This window comes from Camelus dromedarius, chromosome 16 (genome assembly GCF_036321535.1).
Source record: "Camelus dromedarius isolate mCamDro1 chromosome 16, mCamDro1.pat, whole genome shotgun sequence".
Lineage (NCBI taxonomy): Eukaryota > Metazoa > Chordata > Mammalia > Artiodactyla > Camelidae > Camelus > Camelus dromedarius.
The window spans coordinates 24,702,829-24,724,980 of record NC_087451.1 but is presented as its reverse complement, the minus strand read 5'-3'; the positions used below and the strand labels follow the sequence as shown (position 1 = coordinate 24,724,980).

At 40.4% G+C, this 22,152-nt stretch overlaps 1 protein-coding gene across 18 annotated transcripts in view; it reads right to left on the bottom strand.

Moving 5' to 3' along the window:
• NCOR1 (nuclear receptor corepressor 1) overlaps positions 1–22,152 on the bottom strand; it is a 134,293-nt gene that overhangs the window by 104,686 nt on the left and 7,455 nt on the right. For all 18 annotated transcript variants that reach the window (XM_064495290.1, XM_064495306.1, XM_064495289.1 and 15 more), the window contains exons 2-3: positions 13,606–13,783; positions 6,820–6,947 (exon numbers count right to left, since the gene is read on the bottom strand). In XM_064495290.1, coding sequence (XP_064351360.1) covers positions 6,820–6,947; positions 13,606–13,713 — 236 coding nt within the window. In that variant the 5' untranslated portion in view covers positions 13,714–13,783. The remainder of the gene's footprint in view (positions 1–6,819; positions 6,948–13,605; positions 13,784–22,152) is intronic.

The following is a 22,152-nucleotide window of genomic DNA, read 5'->3' as shown; positions in this document are numbered from 1 at the left end:
TCAACAATAAAAGGACAAACAACCCTCTGCCCAAAAAATGTGCAAAAGGCCTTCGACAGACATTTCTCCAAAAATGACTCACAGGTGGCCAACAAGCACATGAAAAGATGCTCAGCTCCCTGGACTCAAACCTAACCCCCCATCGCTCACTTGTACTCCAACAGTTCGCCGCTCACGAAGGTCAGCAGTGACCTCCTGATACTGAAAACAAAGAACACTTCTGGACACACGCTGGCCGATCTGTCAATTACTACTTCCTTCTGGAACTTCCATCCCAGGACGCCAGCTTCCCTGGATGCCCCAATCTAACAGTCTTCTGCAGGCCTGTACAATTTCCCGCAGGGGTTACCAGCATAGGTAACTTAAACAGTCCACATCCAGAGACCACTGAAGCTGGCCCACCAGGCCACAAGCCAGCGGCTGTCCCTGCCTCCTCCCCTCACAACCGGCCGACGCCCACCTGACAGCAGAGAAGCCGGAGGCCCGCCTTCTCGGATCTTACCCCGGAGCACCACCCTTGAGTGCGGATGCCTCGGAGCAGCTTCTGCCAGCTAACAGCTCCCAAATTTTTGCCTCCAACAAGACTCAAGAGCTTAAGCTGGTATTTTTATCTTAGGTAAGTATGTGATTTGGAGCAGAATCCTCATAAGAAATTATTTCTGTGACCAAAGTTTCCTGGTACTTTCATCAGAATAAAAAGTAAGACTAGAGTACATACTGCTTTCACTCTAACAATAAACACTGTTTTTACAACAGCCCAGCTATCTCATTAATGCATGGATGCATATCCATGCAATTTTACTTATGTTTAATAGATTTATTTTATTAAATGATTATTGTTTTGTTCAGTTTTATAGTAACAATTACCATGACATGTCAATCTAAAAGTTGTTTTTAATAGAGCACCTTATATACATAGATACTTTTATGTATTTTTGTTGTCAGGTAGAAGTATGATGGGTTGGTCAATAAAAGATTTTGAACAATAAAAACATATCAGGATACACTGAACAGATGAATAAGAATGAATATGTGACTATTTCACACTGAATATGTGAAAATGAATACACAAGTTCCAAAAAAAAAAAGGCATAAAAGAAAATCCTACGAAAGACACGTGTGTCCGTGGAGCACAGCGAGTGAAGAATGCTACCAGATCGCTAGGGTATTTAGAGTCTCTCAGGTTTAAGTGTTTTGCAGTTTTGTTTTTAAATGTCAGTAACTTCAGTATGACAAATTAGATTCATCATTTCAACTTAATATGAAAAATTTAAGATGACAACTTAAAAGTGCACAAGGCAGAACACAGCTTTTCAAAATTAGCTTGAGGAGAACGCCAGTAGCAAGTCCGAAGACCACTGTCTTCATCACTTTGCTTTCTCTCTCCTTCAGAGGCTTCTGTGTCTCAGAGTACCTTCAGACACTGCGGACCCTCCAGGTTCATCTTTAACCCACTGTTCTTTTCCATTTCCCACTCCCAGGGTCTTGCTCACCAGTCTGTATTTTACACCCAGACCCTCCCCCAAGCATGCTAGGCACACCTCCACTGGGATGTTTCTCAGACACCCCTAACTGCCGTCACACCAAACTCAGCTCCTGCTCTTGCTGCTCTGTCCTCGAGCTCCACCATGGCCGACAGAACCAACGGCCATCCAACAAGCCAGAAACTACGCCTCCTCTGTCCCGGTACCCGCCTCACCGCTGTCAACTGCCAGGGCCTGGCAGCCTCGCCTCCTAACTCACCCAAGTCGGTCTCCTCTTCATCCTCATTACATCAGCACACCCGAGTCCCACCTTCTCTCTCTTCCCTACAGGTCTCTCACGAGTTCTCTCTGCTCCCAGTCTCTCCACCTCAAATTCATCCTCTGCAGAGCAGCCAGAGGTAACATATCAAACACAAGCATCCAGCATTAGATAGAGCCCAAGTCCCTGGACATAGCACCGAGAACCAGGGCTGCTGCTGGTCTGCACAGGATTTGTGTGAAACATCCAGGCCTGACACACCATCCAAGCCGGACCTCAGCCCTCAGGGGTCCCCTCAACGGGGTACCCTTGTTCAGGACACAACTTACAAAAGCTAACTTCCAAGGACCATGTGCTACCTCCAGCCACTCTGCCTGGGAGATTCATCAAAGCCAGAGGGTGAAGCGTTCCCAGTGCTGGAGCACAACCTTGGGAAGCCAGGGCACAAGACAACCAGGAAAGACTTGGGGTATGGAAGCTCTCTTTCCCCCACGAAATTAGACTACATCCCATTTCAGCTTGGCAATTCTTTTTAGAAGAACAAAATGACTCATGCATAAATAAGTAAATATATCATTTAATATTTAAAATTTCAAAAGTATTTAAATGAACTATGAAAATCTTGGTAAAAACAATACAATTTTATCTGGGAGCCCTGGTGGAGCTAAGCAAGAAACCTGCCTTTTAAACTGACAAAGTGTTTGCCTTTTGAGAACTAACACTGCAGCTGCTTTGTGAACAGCCGGGTGGTTTCTCAAACGGTGAACAGAACCACCACGTAATGCAGCAGTTCTGCTCCTGGGTGTATTTCCAAGGAAAAGGAATGCATACAGCCACACAGAAACACGTGCTTCAATGCTCACAGCAGCATTATTCCTAACAGTCAAAAAGTGAAACAACTCACATATCTATCAACTGATGAATGGACAAGTAAAATGTGGTAGTTCAAACAACAACAACAACAACAACAACAACAACAACACTAGATTTTTATACTGAAAAAAAAAAAAAAAACCTCTGTAAACTTTAAAACTTAAAATTTCCTTCATTTTACTGGCCTTCATAATCTCTTAATACCATCTTTAAATATCTTTAGAACAAATTTAAATTATCAAACAGAGTTTTTACTGTAATATACCTATACTTTATCATTTTAACTTTAAAGAAAAGATAACCCTCATTTAAGGGAAATACATCATAAAGTTCAAAGCTATTCAAAACAGTGGTCCACAGAGATCATCTTGAGTTACATCAATTGATTTTATTTTTTCCCAGCTAAGGAAGGCTGCTCTCTGAAACAAAATTAATTTCACTTAAATTTTTAAATTTATAAATATGATTTGGTGTCTTTTATTGCTCAAGAGAAACCCAATTACCTGAATTTCAGTGAATCATCTATAAGATCTGAAACTGTCTCAGCTGTTCTGCATCATTTTATCTAAATATCCAAATACTCTAAATGTTAACTGGCCTAATTTTTCCAATGAAATCTAGGAAACATGATGGATGATATTCACACAGAAATGACGCTTACTTTTTACGAGTCCTGTGTTTATAAAATGATATACATTTGCTAACAAAAACATTCTAGGAATATATAACAGAATCAAACAGCAGGTCACCTCAAACCGCTCCACACAGAAACAACGCTATAATCAGGTGAGTAACATTCCCAGACATCACTTTACTCTTATATATGGACAGATGGACAGATAAGGCAAAAATAACACAACAGAAGAATACCATACAGTATTTTTTAAAATACAGGATATTTGGTTTATTTTTTTATACAATATGACAAAAAAATTAAAATAAATAAACCTTAAAATGGAAGGAACTGCTATATTCCAGATAAATGTTCCTTTAGCACAAGAAATCATTTCCCAAGAAATTCTTGCAAAAGAATAAGGAAAATAACTATGAGAAGCACTAAGAATGGGCAGATTTTTTTTTAATTTCTTTTTATTGTCTATTGGTTTACAATGTTAATTTCTGGTGTACAGCACAATGTTTCAGTTATACATACATGTATTCCTTTTCATATTCTTTTTCATTATAGGCTATTACAAGGTATTGAATATAGTTCCCTGTGCTACACAGTTGGCCCTTATTGTTTACCTATTTTATATATAGAGGTTAGTAACTGCAATCCCAAACTCCCAATTTATCCCTCCTCCCCCACCACTCCCCACCCTGTAACCATAAGTTTGTTTTCTATGTCTGTGAGTCCATTTGTTTTGTAAACAAGTTCATTTGTATCATTTTTTTAGATTCACATATAAGTGACATCATATGGTATTTTTCTCTCTCTTTCTGGCTTACTTCACTTAGTAGACCATCTCCAGGTCCATCCACATTGCTGCAAATGTCATTATTTTACTCTTGTTTATGGCTGAGTAGTATTCCATCATATAAATATATGACACCTTCTGCATCCATTCATCTGTCAGTGGACATTTAGGTTGCTTCCTTGTCTTGGCTACTGTAAACAGTGCTGCTATGAACACTGGGGTGCATGTGTCTTCTCAAATTACAGTTCCCTCCAGATACATGCCCAGGAGTAGGATCGCTAGATCACACGGTAAGTCTGTTTTTATTATTTTACAGATCTCCAAACTGTTTTCCATAATGGCTACACCAAACTTACATTCCAAGCAGATGACATTTATTTAACCTAACTTTTCCATTTTAGAAGTCATCAAATCACTCCAGGCACACTTTTCAAATGCCTACCTTTAAACATTCTCCCAAAACTCATTGTACCTCTAACTTTGGGTAGTTACATTATTTTTATTTTGTCAAGATTTACCACTGACATTCTGTCAAGGAACTGTAATTCATCCAGGTGTCTCATATGGACTTCCTACTTAAATGGGATTATAGCTACTGTGGTCCTTCTACCATGGCTTCCATTCTTTGTCTGACTGGATTCCATCACCTAGAAATTCTTGCAGAAGTTTTAGATGCTCAGTGCTTTTATGTCTAAAAATGTCTGCCTGTTGCTTTTAAACATGTCTGATAAAACATCCTTGGATCTCAACTTCTTTTTCTTAGAACTTTGTAGCTTCTGTCAGATTCTTTTCCTCCTCTCGAGGGTTTGTTTTGTTTCCTGGATTCCTGACTCTTTTACTTACCCTTAAACTTTAGTAACTCAACCAGAATCTGTCTCAGTAGTGATCATCTGTGTAAATTCTTCCTGGAGAAAGGTTAAGTCCTATCAACCTACAGAGTTCTTCCTTCACTTTAAAGGGGAAAAAGGGTGTTTTTAAAAATTACATTACTTCCTTTCCTTTACTAGGTTCTCCACCTCAGAAACACGAGTTCTGATGACAAGTTGGATGATTTTAATTTGTCCTTCACGTCTGTCAACTTCTTTTGCTTCCATCTTTGACTTTTCTTCTGCATCCAGGCTGATTATCTCCAGACTTTCTTCCATGACAAAAGTCTGACTTTTAGCCACACCCGTTTCATTCCTTCTTCCTTCTCACTTTAGATGCTGAATTAAAACGGTGGGCTTGGGGGCACAAGAATGCCCACCTTTCATTTGCCTCATTCTATCTTGAAAGCATCATCACAAACTGTAAGTTCTTCCACAGCGCCCGGTGCCCGGGGGCATGTTCTTCGCTCCGTGGCTTCCTCCAGGTGGGGGCTTTGCTTCTGGGGCACTGCACTGCTTTCATCTTCCTCCCATGGAGGAGCATGTTTTCCCTGCGCACGGCAGCCCTCACCCCTGCTCAGGCACCCTGTGGGCAGCCTGGCCCAGCCCCCTCTCTGCAGTGGAAGAGTATGCGTGGGTTTCCGTGCTCAGCCTCATCCCCTGTGCCTGGTATGTGTTTGTCTGCACACGGAGGACTGGATTCACACTTTTCTACAGCCCAAGGAGACAGAGAAATGGGGCACAGGAGGGGAAAACTTGCTTGGGGCTGTGACAGCCTTTGCTACGGACCCTGGCCCACTGCACCAGCCAGACACTTGGGCTCAGCACCGTGGGAAGTGGCACAGTGGGGATTCCCGAGCAGAGCACCCACCCCGCCCCCACTTACATTTTCCCAAATTAGGGAGCATTCCTGAGAAACCCAGCACTGCACTGACCTCTTTCTTCAACACTGCTTCCCTGAGAGCAAAAGTGGGACCTAGGAGCCAGGCTGCGCACAACTCACCCCTCTCCGCCCTTGAACGCCGCCTCTCCAAGTTTACGGCCACGGCCGTGTCCTCTCCTTCTTTATGCACGGTGCAATTTCATCCCATTTTTAAAAAACTATTTTCGTATATTTGCTTCATAGTAGGGGAAGAATGATCTGAATTCTCTCTACAACCTTTACGAAGAAATGCACTTCATAATAATTTTAAGCATGACCAAGTAATTTTCAACCATTTATCATCTTAAAACCTACAATAAACATGTTTTAAAATAGGAAATCAGGTTTTTTATAAAACTGCTAACAAAAAAAAAAAAAGGAAGTAAGTAAGGTGATCAAATAAAAGAAGTTACTATATTTCAAAATACTTTAAGAGTGAGGATGGAGTAAATAGCAGGAGAGATGGTAAGGACACTGTAGAAAAGGAGTGCCTTCCGTGGACAGGGCCAGCATCACTGGACCACATGCTCCCTCTGCGGACGATGCCATTTTTACCCTCAAGTTCGCAGATAGAAAACTAAGTCTGATGAGTCGAAGTCAGTGGCTGCGAAGGAGAAAGACCTGGGCCCAAACCCAGATATCAATTTAATGATGCTGAGACGGGACTTGGGCATCAAGTTCAAACTCTCCCCACGTGGTTCTAGCGTGCAGTCTAAATTCAGGACACCAGTTTATGCAATGTGACCGAGGCCACACAGCTGACCAGGATTCAAACCCAGTCTACCTGACTTCCCGCTACCCAGCATTAACTCTGAAGTCTGGAAACAAGTTTTGAGAGGTTTGTTAACTGTTAAGATACCTACCTCAAAAGGTCAACAAATAGGAAAAAGCTCAAGACACAAACCATAAGTGATCAGTCTCAGCTGGCTTAACAGAAGTGGCGTTTACACCCCCTTCCCTAGTCCGGCCCCAGAGGGACACGGAAGGACGCCATTACCTGTCGGAGCCGGGGTGAAACTCGGACAGCAGGGACGGCCGTCTGCGGAGCTGCTGCTGCTGCTGCAGGAGCTGAGACGCCGGGCTGACCTCCAGGTGAGGAGACCGGTAGTCGGGGACCGCAAACTCCTGGTGTCGGACAATGGTAAGTTCATTAGTAACCAAGACACGCAAGCACCATGAAATCAAACCACGTACCAGCACACAAAGGCAGTTATGAGCCACCGAGCAAGGAAAGAAACAGAAAGGACAACTTCATCTCTCACTGATCTAATTCTTTCCCCAAACCCAAAACAATCAACTTAACTGTGTATCACTCAGAAAAACTCAAAGTGAAATTTCCTGTTCAACCTACATTTGATTTATTCTTCTAATAACTGCACGATAGCTCTCTATGTATATTATTCAAGTAGTTAAGTCCTCAAACTCATATGTGTTCAACATGAATCCTAAAAAGCGTTTCCACCTTAAATTCAAAACGGGAAAGCGAGAAGGGTCTCAGAAGCCATCTAGGTGAATCCATTCAGATTTACAAAAGAAGAAACAGAGGTCTAGAGAATCAACCTGCAAGTTAAGAGTAACCATTTCTACATCATTCTAGGTGGATGTTTTTATGTTTGTTTTCCTCCTTTTGTTAACTTTTTGTTGAAATGGCAAAAGGTTCTTTTCAAAATAAATTATTAACAATCACAAATAGATAAACACAGAAATACCAAATAACCCAGGAATTCCAATCCTAGGTATATACACAAGGAAATTAAAAGCCTATGTCCACACATAAAAATTTGCACACAAATTTCTGAAGCAGTATTATTTGTAACAGCCAAAAAGAATCCAAATGTCCACCGACTCATATGTAAGCTACACAGTGTGATATCATCTATACAACGGAACACTATTCGACCACAGAAAAAAACGAAGCACTGAAGTACTAACGCATGCAACGCTACAACGAACCTAGAAAACATGTTAAGTTAAAAATAAAAAGGAGAGACTAACAAGCCATATGTTGTATGAAACGGCTACAAGACGCACATCAAGAGAGACTGTGGCTCAGTGGCTGCCAGGGGAGGGAGGGAAAAGGGGACTGGGATTCACCACCATCAGACATGGGGTTTCCTTCTGGGTGAGGAAAGGCTCTGGAATTATCTAATGGTAATGGCTGCTCAACATAGGGAATACACTAAAAACCATTACATCAGACACTTCAAATTGTGAATTTTATGTTATATGCATTATATATCAACAAAAAAAGTTCAGAAAATCATAAACAGATAAAGTGGAGCTGACCAGACTGAAAGAAGGGGTAAGATACGAGGTCCTGAACCCTTCATTAGAGGAACTAACAGTAAAAGATAATTCATACATAGTCTAAGTAAAAATACCAGATACAAAACTGAAAACATAAACAAGAAAAACTAAACGCTGAAGAAAAGACAAAACCATTTTTTAAAAAGGACACAAACTCAAAAAATAAAGAATTTACATCCAAAGAAGTAGATAAAAGGTTAAGCGAAAGTTAAAAAGGAGACAAAAATATTAATTATATCCTCAAAAAGAACCAAATAGCAATCAAAGAAATCAAAAGGCTGATCCATGAAACAGAACAACAGTAGAACACAGGTGACAGAACTGAGGAGTGAGTTTAGTTTCCTGAACAACAACAAACGCACCCAAACTGACGCACGAAAAAGAATCTGAATCTCAGACCACAGTAGAGAACAAAGACAGAAATTACAGGAGACAAGTCAGCAATGGCAGCTGCAGGAAAAGGCTCCAATATCCAATGTCCACAGCTGAGAGGCAGTATTCTAAGAAATAATACTACAGCATTTCTCAGGAATTAGAAAAGACATAGTCCTCAGTTTAAAAAGGGCCTAAAAGAAAAGTTGAACAGATTTTAAAAAGCCACAGTGAACACACCAAAATTTTAGAAAATCAAGGGTAAAGGGAAAACGTTACTGCTAGTCCTAAGAAATAAACAATTGGTTTCCTACAAAGTAACAAGGATCATAACAAAAGCAGGCTTCTCTTAAGCAACACTGGAATACATACTCCGACTTCAGAGGAAAACAAATTTGAACCTACCAATTCAATAGCCAAATCATCACTGAAGTTTCAGGACTGCATACTTTTCAATTTCAAGAACTCAGAAAACCTACCAACGACAGCCTCTCTCTAAAAGAATTTCTGAAGGACGCGCCCAGCAGACAAAGGAAGAGTAATGAGGCAATGAAAGAACTAGCAGGGCACCTCTGCTTCACTGACGAGCGAGAACCACTGTCCAGAAAGAGCACACAGTTGAAAACTGGACGAGTAGGAACTACCTCAGGCACCGGACAACAGGCTGCACAGGACCGGACCTCTGAGAAAAGCGACACAAAGGGGGAGTCCATGCCACCCCAGGCTTTCTGCATGGAGGTGACTTCCAAACTGCACCCTTGGGAAGAAAGTCCAAGCAGAGCCCCAGAATCTTGCTCACTGAAGAAGCAAACATTCTAGTCTGGGAGAGCCACACAGAGAATTCCTGGAGACTTCCAGCAAGGAGGGAGACACACAGAGAAAGATTTCCTGAAATATGAATCTGTGTTCCCTTAAGTGTTTGGCTGAGTTCCAGTCTGTAAGTGCACAGTGACAGCACAGCTCGGTCTTTAAAGGCTGGGCTGAGAAAAATCCTGATGAAAGAACTATTAGAAGAAGCAATAAACCAAACAATTCCCTTAGCTCACATGGCTGCCAGAACTTACATCTCCTCCAGCCAGAGATAAGAAATCTCACAGAACACAAGACATTCAATAGATACCCCAAAAGAGACAAGTTCAGAAGCAGAGGATAAACTAGATGTAGAAAAAAGACTATTTTAAACCTGCCCTAAGAGAGTTTAAAAAGAAACCTCAAAAGTAACTTCACTGCCTACCAGAAAGAATATAACTTTCCTTAAAGGAATACAACAAAAGCCAGCAATGTTCATATTCCAATCAAAAATGAAAAATCCAATGTCTGCAGTGATACTTTCACAGGATGAAATTAACAGCGGGTTGGAAGCGACAGCAGAAAAGATCACTGAACATGAAGACATGGCAAAATGAAGCAAGTGGTTACAAAACAGGAGGAAAAAAAAGGAGAGTCCAGACCTGTAAGCTAACATATGAGTCACTGGTATCTCCGAAGGAAACCTGGAGAAGGGGAGGCAGAAAAATACATCTGAAAAAATAATGGATGAAAACTGCCCAGATTTTATGCAAATTACACACACACAGAGGCAGAAAGCTCAGTGAGTGCTAAAGACAGTAACATACTTTAAGAAATCACGACAAAGGGACATCATCATCAAACTGAAAGAGAAAAATCTTAAGTCACTAGAGAAAAAAGATATATAAAAATAAACAAAGATAAGAATGACCAAAGAGTTCTACTGAGAAACCATTCAACCCAGAACACAACAAATGACATCTCTTAAAATGCTGAAAGAAAAGCGCTGCCAACCTAGAATTCCATACCCAGTGAAAAGTAATCTTCAAAAGTAAAGTTGAAGCAAACTTTTCCACTTAAAGAAAAGCCAGGAGAGTCCACTGCCAAAGACCTGCCCTAAAAGGAAGTACGTGCTTCAGCAAGAAAATGGTATCAAAAGGAAACCTGAATGTACACAAAACAGTGAAAGGTGTCAGAAATCACATACATGTGGGCAATTATAGAAGAGAATACAGAGCAGAAATCAGTAAAACAGAAAAAAAAAAAAAATTAGTGAAAATGGAGGAAACTAAACCTAGTTCTTCAAAGGAAAGAATCTACTAAATCAATAAACCTCCCGTTAGACCAATGAAGGAAAAAAGGGGACAAAAAAACCCAATTGTCAACACAATGATACCACAACAGACCTAACAGACACTGAATCAAAAGGGAACATAGTATGACAGCCGTAAGTTGACATGATTACTGACATAATTAATAAATTTAGTGTTCAAACAATAAATTTACCCAAACTGACTCAAGAAAAGGAAAAGAATGTGAATTATAAGTACTAAAGAAATTGAGTTCATAGGTTAAATTCTTCCCACAAAGAAAATTCTACGCCCAAGTGGCTTAGATTCTATCAAACATCCAAGGAAGAAAAAACACTGATCCGACAACGACTCCGTTAGGAGATACAGGGGGAGGAGCACCTCCCAAGCCAGCAACGTTCTTAGTGGTGAAAGACTGCTTTCCTCTTAGGGTCAGAAACAAGACAAGGACATCCACTCCCACCCCTTCTAGCCGACACTGCACCGGGGATTCCAGCAGTGCAGTAAGGAGAAAAGACAGCTGGTTTGGAAAGGAAGACGCGAAGCTGTCTTTATTCCCAGGTTATAGGATCATCTACTTAGAAAAGCCTGTGGAATCCATAAAAGAGCAACTGTAAGTAACAAGTTTGCAGGATACAAGATCAATACAGATAGTAACAATGAACAACTGAAAATTGACACACAAAAGCAGTACCAATTACAATAGCATCAAAAATATTAAATATTTAGGAATAAATGTGACCTGTACACCGGAAACTACCAAACATTACTGAGAAAAATTAATGAGACCTACACAAATAGATATACCACACTCACGGACCAGAAGATTCAAAGTTAAGACATCAATTCTCTTCCAAATTAATCTCTAGATTCAGTACAATCCCAATCAAAATGCCAGGAAGCTTTTTTATAGACACTGACAAGTTGATTCTAAAATGTACATAGAAATGCTAAGGATCTAAACTATCCAAAATAACAATTCAGTAAAGAATTACACAGTTAATTTCAGTTTACTGTGAAGCTATAATAATCAAGACAGTGTGCAGTGCTTTATTAAAAGATTAAATATTTATTTACACAGAAAAATCACATAGCTGTGAGATAAAGCAGACAAAATATATCAGTCTAGAGAGAACAGAAACACTCATACGTAAATGATAGGTTGATCCTGAATTAAAGTGCCAAAGCAATTCAGTGGGGAAAGGATCACCTTTTCAGCAAATGGCTTCAAGAATAATTGAATACTGATATGCAAAACAGTGACCTCGAACCTTACACACCATAAACAAAATTTAATTCAAAGCAGATCATAAGAGGGGAGGGTATAGCTCAGTTGTAGAGTGCATGCTTAGCATGTACAAGGTCCTGGGTTCATTCCTCAGTACCACCATTAATATAAATAAGTAAAAAACCTAATTATCTCTGCCCACCCAAAAAAACCCACAAAAAATAAATAAGAACTGTTTTTAAATTGATTACAGACTCAAATGTAAAAAGCATAAAATCTAAAAATCTCTAAGAAGAAAACATAGGAGAAAATCTCAATGACCTTGAATATGACAAAAACTTCTTAAATATGACACAAAAAGCAGGAAATATTAAAGACAAAAATAAAATGGACTTAATAAAACTTAAAACGTATGCTCTCCCAAGGATACTATAACAAAAGGCAAAGCTTCTTTATCCAATCTAGAAACAACACATAGATACATATTTCCTAAATAAGTTTTGTTTGTAATAACCAAAAACTGGAATAAACAACTACATAAGCAAATTGTTGAATACCCATAACCAGCAACAAAAAGAAATTAACTACTGAGATGCGCCAGAACATGAATAAATCTCAAAAATATTATGGGAGTAAAAGAAGCACTTATAGATAAAAAGTTCATCTGAAACTCAAGACAAACATAATGTGTCACGACAGAAAGCAGGTCGTGGTTTCCCGGGCGCTGAGGCTTGTGGGACATGGGGGAGGAGGCCTGCCCTGGATGGGGCACAGGAGAACTTCCTGGGGTAACAAATGTTTTCTTCCTTCATTTTGGTGATGTTTTATGGGTACAGAAATCTGTCAAAATGTACACATGAAATAAAATTTTTACTATATATAAACTAAGCCCCAAAGTTGATTATTTAAAAAGCAGCAACAAGAACAATAATCTAGGGAACCAGTCATCAGATGAACAGCATCACTGGAGGGCACACAGCCGAAATTCAACATCCAGGCGTGGTAAGAATCCACAAGCGAGCACAGAAAGCAACTTCTTCAACCAGAAAAGGGCATCAACCAAACAAGTACATCTAATACTATAATATTAATAGTGAAAGAAGCAAGGTAAGGGTGTCCACTTTCACTCTGTGTCACGACCACACCTGAGCGGCGTTAGCAGCACCCAGCAGCGCTCAGCTACGTGTGCTGGGAAACTTGCTTTCCTGTTCTCTGAAATGACCATCTCACCTCTTCCCTTCTCTTTTCCCCCAAACCTCTTACATCCCTGCCCCTGGCTTGCTCTATGCCGACAATTCCACCTATTTTATTTTCCACAAGGTGAGTCAATCATACAAACTCACCTTCCTACCAGTAAGTCTCTCAAAAAGGTGAGGCTCTTTAATACAGCACAGTAATACCATCAGCTACATGAAGTAAACACACACACATATGAAGTCTTACAGGGCCTGGCTCTCACTCAGGAACTTATGCTCAACTTGGAGCATAAACATGGGTCTTAACTTAGAAACTCTAGGCAACTGATACTTTTCTATCAACAACTCCTACAATCAGAAGCTGAGACATGGTCACTCTCTGAAATCTGGCAGAAAGCCACAGTAAGAAGACAAAGGTAATTCACCCCTAAACTTTCGTTCCCCATCTTTGAGAATGGTTCTTGCCATTAAAACATATATGTAACAACTGTATTTGGATTCTGACCGATAAATGTATTCAAGAGGAAAACTAAAGAAAAACACAAAATACACATGAAATCTGCATCACATCTGCTCCTTACCTGCTGATGCCGGGTGCTGGGGAAGGTGTACTGAACAGAGTGGGGAGGATAACGACTTTGTTCTGTGCTGAATGCTCCTTGGTTGGGAGGATAACCTGAACTTGACATTATCAGTAAAGAAGTCCTCACCAGGCTATGAGATCAAGTCCAACAAGCAATCATGCTTCTGGGAAATCACCTGAACAGGATGGGAAAAAACAGAATTGGTAAGAACTAAAGCACCAGGTGGGCTTCTCATAACTTCTAATTATAGTTACATAAACAAAACTACTACTGGCAGTAAAAGCTTTCTCTCACGTATTTATTAAATATAATAGAAGTTACTGGGGGCTTGAAAAATATCAATGAATCTTTTTCTCTACACTTGAAAAAGGCTCTTTATCACAATACCAGCAGTCACACAGAGCAACGTAAACCTTAGCAAGAGGCCTCGCACACGGCAACCATTCAGTAAATGTCTTCCTTTCGATAAATGTCTGAAAAGCAAACATTAAATATTACAAAAACAAAATTCTATGGCTATAAATTCTGGGGCTGTGAAAAGGTCAACTGTTAAAAGGATTCATGAGTATTTATAAAGTAAGCATTTGTGCAGAGGAAATACTGTCTTTATTAAATAACTCTGCCCCCAAATGACAGCCTTAGGAGGCATGAGGGATGGAGAGCTTTCAAGGATGAACAAAGTGAGCCCATCACTTCAAGGAACACAAATGCCAATCTTTTTTTTTCTTTTTTGAAAATTAGGATTTTGGAAAACTTTGCATCTGCCACCATGAGCCTGATTGGCTTCCCTACCTTTCAAGACTTTTGTGGCAATATTGGTGGTGATGTTAACAAGTATGAGTTTTTGATATCACAAAATGAAACTGGAAGATCTGCATAAGTCAGTGAATCAGTATTTTCCAAATGACCAATACTGATTTACAAAATTATGCACGAGAGAAATATTTAAAGTCCAGGACATTTTACCACAATTAAATAAATAAGGTGCAAGATAAACCAATAAATGTTTAATGTGACAGGAATATGAAAGGTGTATTGACATGGTTTCATAGTTCACACAGCAACTAACCTTTAAAAAATTACCACTTGTCTAGTTTGGGTGTGATATCAAAGAACATCCACAATTACGTAAACACTACTATAAACCCCCTCCCTTTTCCAAACGCATATCTGTGAGGGGTTACATTTTTTTCCCATAAACTTCAGTCAAAACAACATACTGCAAGGCTGAATGCAGAAGCAGAAATGAGAATCAAGCTCTCTTCTTTTAAAGCCAAATACTGAAGAGGTCTGCAAAAATGTAAAATAATGCCACTCTTTTCATCAAACTTTGTTTTATTTTGGAAAATACTTAATATAAAAACGTTATTTATGTTAACATGTGGGTTTGTATTATTTTAAATGAATAAATACCTTTTAAAGTTCCCCATTTTAACATCTAATATGGTAAACATCAAAATATATAGCCCACATAAGCAAAAGCTCTCTGGAGCCATAAATAATTTTAAGAGTGTAAAAGGAGTCTTGAGACCAAAAAGTTTGAGGACCACAGGCTGAGAGAACTGGGCCATCTTCAGGCTGCCAAGCAGCGCCAGTGTCCTAAGAGGCCGGTCACACACACACAGATCCCCGCACTCCCGCTACACACTACGCCTAGGTAGGGTGTGGCTTTGACATGAGGTTCGTTATCAGGTGAACTAAACTGACTGGGCCAGCTGGTACCAATCAGACCTCCTCCCAGAATCTGAATCGAGCCCCTCAGCAACTGCAAAGCGGCCAGAGCAGGAGCCAAGGTGAGTCAAAGTGTGGGCCAGAGAAGCCACCGGGAGGAGGGTGCCCCAAAGCACAAATGGTAAGACTGACACCTTTGACTTAGAAATTTTTTTTTACTTTTTCTGTAAGACAGACACCTTACAATGGCAAACCACAAACCGCACAACAGTAAAATTTTAATTTTTTTATATATTTATGTATACCATACATGTACAGATTAATCAGGAAAAAACGATCAAAACAAAAATGTAAGACATGACAGGAACATGGGATTAACAGAGGAAATAAAGTTAATGAAGCCAGTCAGCTTCATCAATGATGCCAGAAAAGTAAGACAAACTAGCAAAATATTAAAAAATAATGCCTGCTGTCGGTGAGGGTTTGGAGAGAAAGGTACTCTTTCACATACGACCGGTGTGTGTGTAAAACAGGTACAGACTGCCTTCTCAAGAGGAACGGTAACTCATACAGCGTCAGCCTTGGAAACGCGCACGGCCCCCCACCCCAGCAAGGCCGCTCCTGGGAGCCCATCTGACTACTCACTACGGAGACAGCCCAAGACTCAATGCCTGAGGATGTTTCTCACGGAGCTGTCCTAAATATCCAATACATGAGCTTAGAAAATTGTTTTTCAAAAAGTTTAGCTAAAGGAAAATTTAATTAGAGCAAAAAAAGTTCTTATAAATGAGAACATTTTGTTCTGTAACAGTATGATTTGTGTATACCATTACTACTCAGTTTTTCAAATGTGTCTATCATGTCTTCACAAGATCTCAAGACCAAAAGCAGAAATGTCATATACATATTCAACAAATATTTATTACGCAGTATACCACTGTGTAAACACTGTCTTAAACACAGGCACAGAACAGTGACCAAGATACTGCACCTATTCTGAGGTGACAAAGACAATAAATAATCACAAAACAATATGATAAAGTGCTGTAAGTAAAAGAGGATGAGAGGAGCAGGGAAAGGAAGGCATGCCTGGTGGAGTGATCCCAGCACGCCAGTCTCAGCTAGGATGACCATACGCCCCTATTTCCTGAAACAGACCCAATTCATGGCTGTTGTTCCAGCACAGCTATTAATTATGCTCCATTTCCTTCTCAAAACTATCCCAGTTCAGGTAATAAATTATATTCTAAGATGACTTTAGAGCCAAAGCCTTGAGAAGACAAGAGCACTCCATGGGGAGAACTACAGAAGCCCAAAGGCAGAGTGAGGAGGGTGCGGGAGGGTGCGGGAGGGTGCGGGAGGGTGCGGGAGGGTGCGGGAGGGTGCGGGAGGGAGGCAGGAGTGGCCAGGGTTTGCTGGTGTGTGTGTAACCTCTTTGCTACAAATATTTTCCTCCAGAAGTCATAACTTGGTTCATCTTTCTGAAGACCTTCCCTACCTCAAATTTTAAAGTCCTCTAACTTCTCCTCTTACACTTCTTAAAGTTTTTAACCCATTTAGTACCTTAAAGTTTTTCTAAAATAATGGCAAGGTAGGGGGTCTAGCTGTGTTTTATTTACTAACTATAGTTAATTATTTAAACAAACCCCTTATTAAATATGTCTGCCTTTCCATGCTGATCTGAAATGTGAATCATTCTTAATGCAGCCCAGCAATTTTAGTATATACCCTACAGAAACTCACACTCTCATACAGAAGGATATTTATTGCAGCAATGAAACTGGTAAATTTGAAGACAGCCTAAACTCCATAACGTGGTACCTTCGTATGATAAAATACTATACGGCAGTTACAATGAATAAACTAGAGCTGTGTTTTAAAATATAAACCTCAGAAAGTAAAGCTTAGTGAAAACAATTTACAGAATGATACATATGTTCAAAGCACAGAAAACAATACTATGTATTACTTATATTTACACAGCTTTAGTTTTGTTTCCATCATTTTAAAGGATTTGGGAAGAGATCAAAATTCAGTATGCCAACTTGATCCAATTTCCCCATTTTAATCAAATTCTTTACCTGGCTAGATTTAGAAAATAAAATGTTCTACAGAACTGTCATTCAATCTAACCTTACAACAAAACATAGAGAAAACTGCTTTTCAAACGTCCTGCGGTACCAGGTAACATTCACATGTGTTAAATAACCCTGCCATGCTTACTACTCATTGCCCTTTTCCTCCCGTAGGAGACCACGGCCGTGATCACCAGCTAGGACCAGCTGTCTCCCACACGTCTCCTGCCTGTTCCCCGGGTCCCAAGGTAAGGAAGTCAGAAAATCCAAGTACTGGGAGGTTTAAAGATTACCCAACTAACACTGGGCTGTGCAGCCTTCTTGGCGAGTAGGAGCCATCCGAGGAGCCAAGGTGTGCTGTGAGGCCACACATGGCCAGCCGGCGCGCTCCCCTCCTGTACACCTGAGCTTGCTGGGGAACGGGCAAAGCCAGCTCGTGGGGGGTCTTGTCGGTAGGGCTGTTTGTTTTATTTTGTTTTGGGGAAGAATATTACATGTATGATTTAATAGTTTCTAAAAGGACCACAGAATACAGAGAGAAACATCTCCTTCTCACCCTTGTCCCCAGCATCCACCCAGCTGTCCTCCCAGAAGATGACCAAAGTCACCAGCTTCTGGAGTATCCTTCGGAAAGTCCTTGCTCTCTCTCTCACCCTCACACACACTTTGCCCCCACATAAATGGCAGCATAGTAGATACACACTGTCCTATATCTTGCCTTTATTACTTGACATTCATTCTCATGAGTCTGTAAAGAGCGTCTTCATTCTTCCTAGTGAATCAGAGTATTTCACTGTATGAATGTTCACAAATATTTCCTAAGTTTTCCAAGTAATTCTGATCTAAACCCCTAAGAAATGCTTATGTGATCTGTCTGAGCTCTCCTCCCAACTCAGACATCCTGAGTAAATAAAGCTATAAATGGAATGGAGAGGCAAAAGGAAAGATCTTAGCTCAAGGTCATCCAAATTTTTTTCCAACAGTGGCCTACACGATGAGAAATCTCTGCAGTATGGTGCTGTCTGTGGGATGTTTTAATTCTCAGCAACGGTGAGTCCTGAGTGCGACACGTGCATTCAGTGTCACTCAGATATGAATCAAATGATTCGTCCATGGTTCCCTTTTGTCAGTAACCAATCCTTCACGATGTCCTAGTTCTCTGATGTGATTTTAGTGATGTTTAACTTGAATATCTTAAAAATAAAATAAAGTTAGTTACTATCAGCCCAGTACAGGTGGCCATAAAACATATATAATCATATTTTAGGATGAAAATAATATGCTAAAACTAGGTATCACTGTTGAGCACATTTTATCTGAATTTTACAGATAAACCCAGAACTAGCCTCCAACATTTTGCAGATAATAAAATACAGTAAAATGAAATCAGTCTATTTAAATTCCTTTTTGAACCTTCCCATATTAACACTATAAAGACACACACACCAATTTACTCAACAGGAAACTTATCTTGCAAAACAAAATTTGAAATGGAATCCTAAAAAAAAAAAAAAAAATCCCTTCTCACCAGGAACTCCTGGCTTCTGGCCTACAATCTTTGCATAACCAAAATGTACTTGGATAGGTTTTCAAGGTGGCCTAAGTGATCTTGGAAAAAAAGCTAAAAATATACTTCACTGTGGAAGGACTGCAGATGCCTCTTTTTAGATGAGCAAGAGTGACTCCACCAAGGGTCACAACAGAGGTGAAGCCCACATTTTTCCAAGGAAGAAAAAGGCCCCTAGAAAATACACAATTCAGTTTTCTTTTAAATAATCAAACAATAAAAACTTTTGATACAAAAGTATGGAACAAGGGAGTGGCCTCTATGACAGTGCAGATGCCAAACTTAGACACTAAACTGAGGCAAATCAGGTCTCCGTCTCACAAAGCAGCTCAGCTCCAGTCCAACTCCAAAACTGCATCAGGAAGGGAGAGGCGCAGGGCCACCCCTGGGGTATCCCGAACACCCAGGGATCTCCAGACCGGCGATGACGCAGGGAAAGCCCATCAGAGCCCATCGCAGTGCCCAGCCTCTAGGGGAGGAGACAGAGGCTGAAAATCATCCAAGTGAATTCTGTAGTTTGTACGAGATCAGAGTGGTGCTAAACTGGCATCAGATTTCTCCTGTAAAATAAACTAAAGCATTCCTCCCTTTGGTGGGAGAGCTACTCTGAGGGAACGCCATTAACAAGGTGTTTTATACTCGGCCTCTGGACATAAGGACTTCTCACTTAGAAGCTGGGGAACTAAAGAAAGAGACATTTTAGTTCAAACTATCCTACTCCCAATAAAGTGATACTAAAAGAAATAGATTAATCAAATAATTATGCCCTTATTAATATAAGAATAGACATTCAATAAATAATTCCTGAATGAAGACAATGCCGCTTTGTCCCCACCTAAGGTGAGGAAGGAGAAGTTCCCCAGGAGCAGCAGTGGGCAGCGACTGGGGACTCCGTGGTGCAGCTGCACCGTACTGAGCAACAGTCACTGCCTAAACCGTAAAAATGAAGACATTTCAAAGCCAAAATGGACAACTCTTTGCCAAGTCTCTCCTCCATTAACACAAAGAAAGAACAGTGTATTGAGATCAAAAATTTTTTAAGTTTAGATGCCTGGCCGAAATTAACAGACACACCACCACCTGAGGACAGCACAGAAAGTTACCATTTTTATGCCTTTGTTGTGCACTGAGGGCTGGCCTGCGTGAGCTCACCTAGAACATGGTTCCATCATCATCCATCAAGTCTTCAGACAGGCTAAGGAACTTCCCCAATGTAATTTTTTAGCTCAGAGACAACCATCTTAAAGATCACGTTCCGCTGCCTCCCCACTGACCCACTAGTAGAGATAGCGAGACGGCAGGAAGCAAAATAAAACAAGGCTGATGAACAGACTATTTCTAAGGTATATACCAAGATACAGTGGACAGACAGCAATGGACTTAAAATGCCCTGAATTCTACACAACAAATAAATAAACAAAAAGTAAATAGAACCATTAGACCCCCATGAGGCAAGGACCCTTTCTTTCCTGCACTCACGGCCCCCAGCACCTCACAGTCAGCTCTCGGCAGCACCCCGGGCACCAGCAGGTCCTCTTCCCCCTTCCACACCCACCGCCCCCTGAGCCGCCTGGCTCCTCCATCCACCCCCGTCCTCATCTCCTGCTGCAGGAAGCTCCTGACTGGACCTCCCACCGCAATATTTTCTCCACTCAAAAAGCCAAACGTTCTTTTTAAACCATAAATCGGAACACGTCACTCTCCTGCTCAGGACTCCCGGGGTTGCACGCACCTCGTGGCATCAACCTTCCCTGGGGCCCACGGCGCACCTGCTCTGCCTGCTTCCTCCCCGACGACCAGGAGGCCCCCAGCATGGGCTTCCTTCCACGCCCTGACCCCGTGCCAAGCCCGCCCTGGCCTCCAGCCCTTGTCCTTCTTTACTCTCTGCCTGGAACCTCTTCCTGGCTCACCCACGGGGCTGAGGACTCCTCCAACTTAGGGCTCGGTTCAAATGTCATCTTCCCAACACCCTGTGAGGCAGGCTCCCACCAGGTACCCTCTTCACTCCTTCACAGATTAAGCAGAATCTGAAAGGCATTCATTTGGTTTGACTACACTGTCTCCCCCCACAAGAATATGAACACCCTGTTAGATTCGCTGCTATATTTGTTGGCAAAAGAAATAAGAAATGCACAGCACTTCCTTGAAGAAATATTTGAAAATCTACTGAAAAAAAAAAACACAAAAGTCTGTGTTTGAACAAAAAAATAGGAAGTACATAAAAGTGTCAATTTTCCTAAAAGTAACCTTTGAATTCAAAATTCCCAATCAGTATTCAAGTGATCAATCAATATGGGAATCAATATCTCCACAAAAATCACAGCAAGATTTCTTCTTGAACTTCACAGAATGACTCTAAAGTTTACCGCAAAGAACACATACACCAGAATTGTCAAAGCCTGGGGGGGGACGGGGGACAGAGTAATGAACAAGTGACTAACCCTACAGGAATATTAAAATTATAAAAAAAAAAATAATTTAAAGGACCTGATAATATATAACAAGAGATCAAGAGGACATAATAGATTAGAAACAGTTCCAAACATACTTAGTAAATGATAAAAATTGCAAATCTAATCACTGGGGCAAAGGCTGGATTATTCACTAAACAGTGTTGACATAACTATTTGGGGGTAAAAACACTCACCTATACCCTCCCAAAGTGTATGTCTATCTCATTTCCTATGCTAGAAATGAATTCCAGGTGGACCAAAAAAATTAGAAATTTTTTTAATATTTATTTTTTTTTAATTTGGGGGTAAACAAAGTTTATTCTAGGAAAAGCAACTTATTGAGAGAGAAAACCATTTTAAAATTTACATATATGTACTGTTCATTGTTTCTAAGAACAGTTTAGAGTGTTAGGTTTTTAAACTTACATAGCTATCAAAGGAATAAAGCCAACCACAAAATGAGAATCAACAGAATGCAGTAAGCCGGTCACAAAGGACAGTCAGGTGTGCTCACAGATACTCAAGAAATCAATCACCTAAGTTGTAAATAAGTATTTCATTTGTGTCCTTTTTTTTAGATTCCACATGTAAGCGATACCATATGGCATTTTTCTTTCTCTTTCTGGCTTACTAAAAATTAGAAATTCTTTTAAAAGGAAAGAAAAGCAAAGAAAAAAAGAAACCGTGAAAGTGTTGAATTAAAACCTAGGGACTTCTTTGTTCTAAAAACACAGAAAGGTACACAGTCAAGTCTTCCTCTTACTCGTGTGCCTCTGTC